This window comes from Priapulus caudatus, unplaced genomic scaffold (assembly GCF_000485595.1).
Source record: "Priapulus caudatus unplaced genomic scaffold, Priapulus_caudatus-5.0.1 Scaffold7707, whole genome shotgun sequence".
NCBI classification, from domain to species: domain Eukaryota; kingdom Metazoa; phylum Priapulida; class Priapulimorpha; order Priapulimorphida; family Priapulidae; genus Priapulus; species Priapulus caudatus.
The window spans coordinates 1-2,927 of record NW_014584768.1 but is presented as its reverse complement, the minus strand read 5'-3'; the positions used below and the strand labels follow the sequence as shown (position 1 = coordinate 2,927).

General features: G+C 46.8%; 1 protein-coding gene across 1 annotated transcript; it reads left to right on the top strand.

Annotated features, from left to right (window-relative positions):
• Positions 1–576: 576 nt before the first annotated feature.
• Positions 577–2,810, top strand: LOC106820154 (inositol 1,4,5-trisphosphate receptor-like; the record flags this gene model as incomplete). The annotated part of the gene is made up of 5 exons (XM_014824699.1): positions 577–696; positions 1,096–1,281; positions 1,660–1,755; positions 2,207–2,362; positions 2,666–2,810. Coding segments are annotated over 5 exons (703 nt in total), but the record flags the coding sequence as incomplete, so codon positions are not given.
• Between the last annotated feature and the right edge of the window lie 117 nt (positions 2,811–2,927).

Genomic DNA, 2,927 nt, shown 5'->3' with positions numbered 1-2,927 from the left:
AGCTTCTTGGTTACTAGCAGAGATGAGATTGAGCGTCGATTTAGTAGATGTGTGTGGAACTACTGGCGACATCTCATTTAATAATTTTTTTTGTAATATAGCAAGTTAGGGGACCATCTCTGCTCTCCTTAGTTTTAAGTTCGGGGACCATCTTCGCTCTCCTTTGTTTAACTTAGTGGACCATCTCCGCTGGTCTTTGGTCAACTTTGGGGACCGTCTCCGCTCTCCTTTGTTTAACTTAGGGTACCATCTCCGCTGAACTTTGTTCAACTTTGGGGACCATCTCTGCCCACCATATCTAAGCCCTGTTTAATGTCTTCACATCATTGTTAACACACATTTCATTCTCCCCCTCTGTAAGTTCAATCTTCACCCACCCTAATTTAACTCCGAGGGACCGTCACATCATTAACGTGTGTCTTTCTTTCTCTCACTACTGCTGCAGGTTCCTGGAGTATCTGTCTGACTTGTGCATCTCTAACCTATAGGCTACAATCTCTGCCCACCATCGCTGCTAAACTTTATTTATTCTCATCATATCATTGTTAACGTGTGTCTTTCTTTCTCGCACGGCAGGTTCCTGGAGTATCTGTCAGACCTGTGCGTCTCTAACAACGTAGCCATCCCCATCACGCAGGAGCTGATTTGCAATGCTGTCCTCAATCCCAGGAACTTGGACATCCTCTTGGAGACGAGGTATGCTGGCGGCGCGGTGCCGGGAACGGGGATCGGTGAGGGCGAGGACGGGTTAAGGGGGTTAAAAATTGAAGCAGAAAGTTTAAAATCAAAGTGGGAAGTTTAAAATCTAGTCAACAAATTTTAAAATTCAAGATGAAAGTTTTGATATCGAAGTGAAATTATTAAAATCGAGTTTTAAATAATTTTAAAATTTAATTAGCATTTAAATCAATTTTATTCAAATCAACATGTAATTTCTAATGTAGATTTTAATTATTTAAATGTAATAATGTAATTCAACTTCTATCTGATTTGCCGTCACGCCCCTCACCTGTGATTTACCTGTGCCATGCCCCTCACCTGCGCTCGTTAACCACCTGCGCTCGTTAACCACCTGCGCTCGTTAACCACCTGCAGACTCGTGAAGACACAGGTGGAGGTGGAGAGAGACGACGTGCCCCACGGAGACCTGGTCGCGTACGAAGAGGAAGAGGAAGTCTTCCTCTACTGGGACAGCGGCAGGAAGAGCAAGAGCATCCGGGAGCTGGCTATGGGAGCCTCCAGCGGGAAGTCAGAGGACGCGAAGATACTGCAATACTACAGGTGGTGCAAACATACATACATACATACATACATACATATATATATATATAGTATATATAGTATACACACATAGATACATATATATATATATATATATATATATATATATATATATGTATACACACACATAGATACATATATACATATATATATAAATATATATATATACACACAAGATACTGCAGTACTACAGGTGCTGTATTATTTATTTAAAAAATTGTTGTAATATATGTAACAATATAATATATACTTGAAAGCGTAAATAAATTTCAAAATCTAAAAAAAAAAAAACTAAATTTGTAGTCACACACGGCGGCAACCGCACGCTCACTTGTTTCTCGAAACACGTTCTTTTGTTTTGTCTCCACGACGACGCAGGTACCAGCTGGATCTGTTCGCTAAGATGTGTTTGGACAGACAGTACCTCGCCATTGACAAGCTCTCTCCTCAGTTAGACATCGACCTAATCCTCAGGTAGGCGGCCATGTTTGTTCCCACCCTGCCTACTCGGGTAGGCGGCCATGTTTGTTCCTACCCCGCCTACTCGGGTGGGCAGCCATGTTTGTTCCCCCACCCTTCCGCCTCCTCGGGTCTCATATCTCATTGTCTCATGATGTTGTCTCGTTTCTCATATCTCTCGTTGTGCCCTGACTCGTGTCTCATGTCTCTCTTTGAACCCTGTCTCGTGTTAATGTTACGGGAATGTAAAATAAAAACCTTTTACGAAACAAAACTCTTGTCAATGGTCTACGAAAAAAAAGTTGACATTAAGGTTAAGACTTATGTTCAAACTATCTTAGTTTCCGACAACGGGCCCCAGAACTATAGACGAACAAAAATAACTCAAACACCGGAAACAATAGATGAATAGCCCGAGAACCAGCGAGCCGCATAACAAGTGAGCATGCGTGTGTTCGTCTGCTAGGTGCGTCGAGGACGCGGCGTTGCCTCACGACCTTCGTGCGTCCTTCTGCAACCTCATGGTGCACATGCACATCGACCGCGATCCTCAGGAGATCGTGATGCCAGTGAGATACGCTCGCCTGTGGAAGGAGATACCGGAGCAACTCAGCATAGCAGAGTACGTATCAGGAGTGAGGGTGAGGGGGAGCGGGAGCGGGGTGGGAGGTTGGGGAGGGGAGGGGGTGGGAGGGGGGAGGAGGAGGAGAGGCTTGCAGGTGTGAGGCGGGTGGAGCGTGGGGAGAGGGACGAAGCGAGGGAGGGAGGGAGGGCGAGGGAAGAAGAAGGGGAGGGGAGGGGGAGGGGCAGTTCCAGTTGCGGGGCTGATCTGTTAAGGCACATCACAGTCTTTTCACGGTTGGGACTAAGGCATCGATGGTACACGGCCCACAGCGTTGATCGATCGCACGTTCGCTTGTTTCAGCTACGACGGCGGACACTCGAAGGAGACCGAAGGAAGTCGGCCGAAGTTTCTGGAGACGATTCGGTTCGTTGAGCATTACCTGTGTGAGCTCGTTAACCACAGCTGGCTGTTCTCCAACAAGGAGCAGAACAAACTTACCTACCAGGTACGCACGCACGCACGCACGCACGTATGCACGCACGAGCATGCACGCACGCACGCACCCAGCACGCACACGCACGCACGCACGCACGCACGCACGCACGAGCACGCAGTAGCAGCA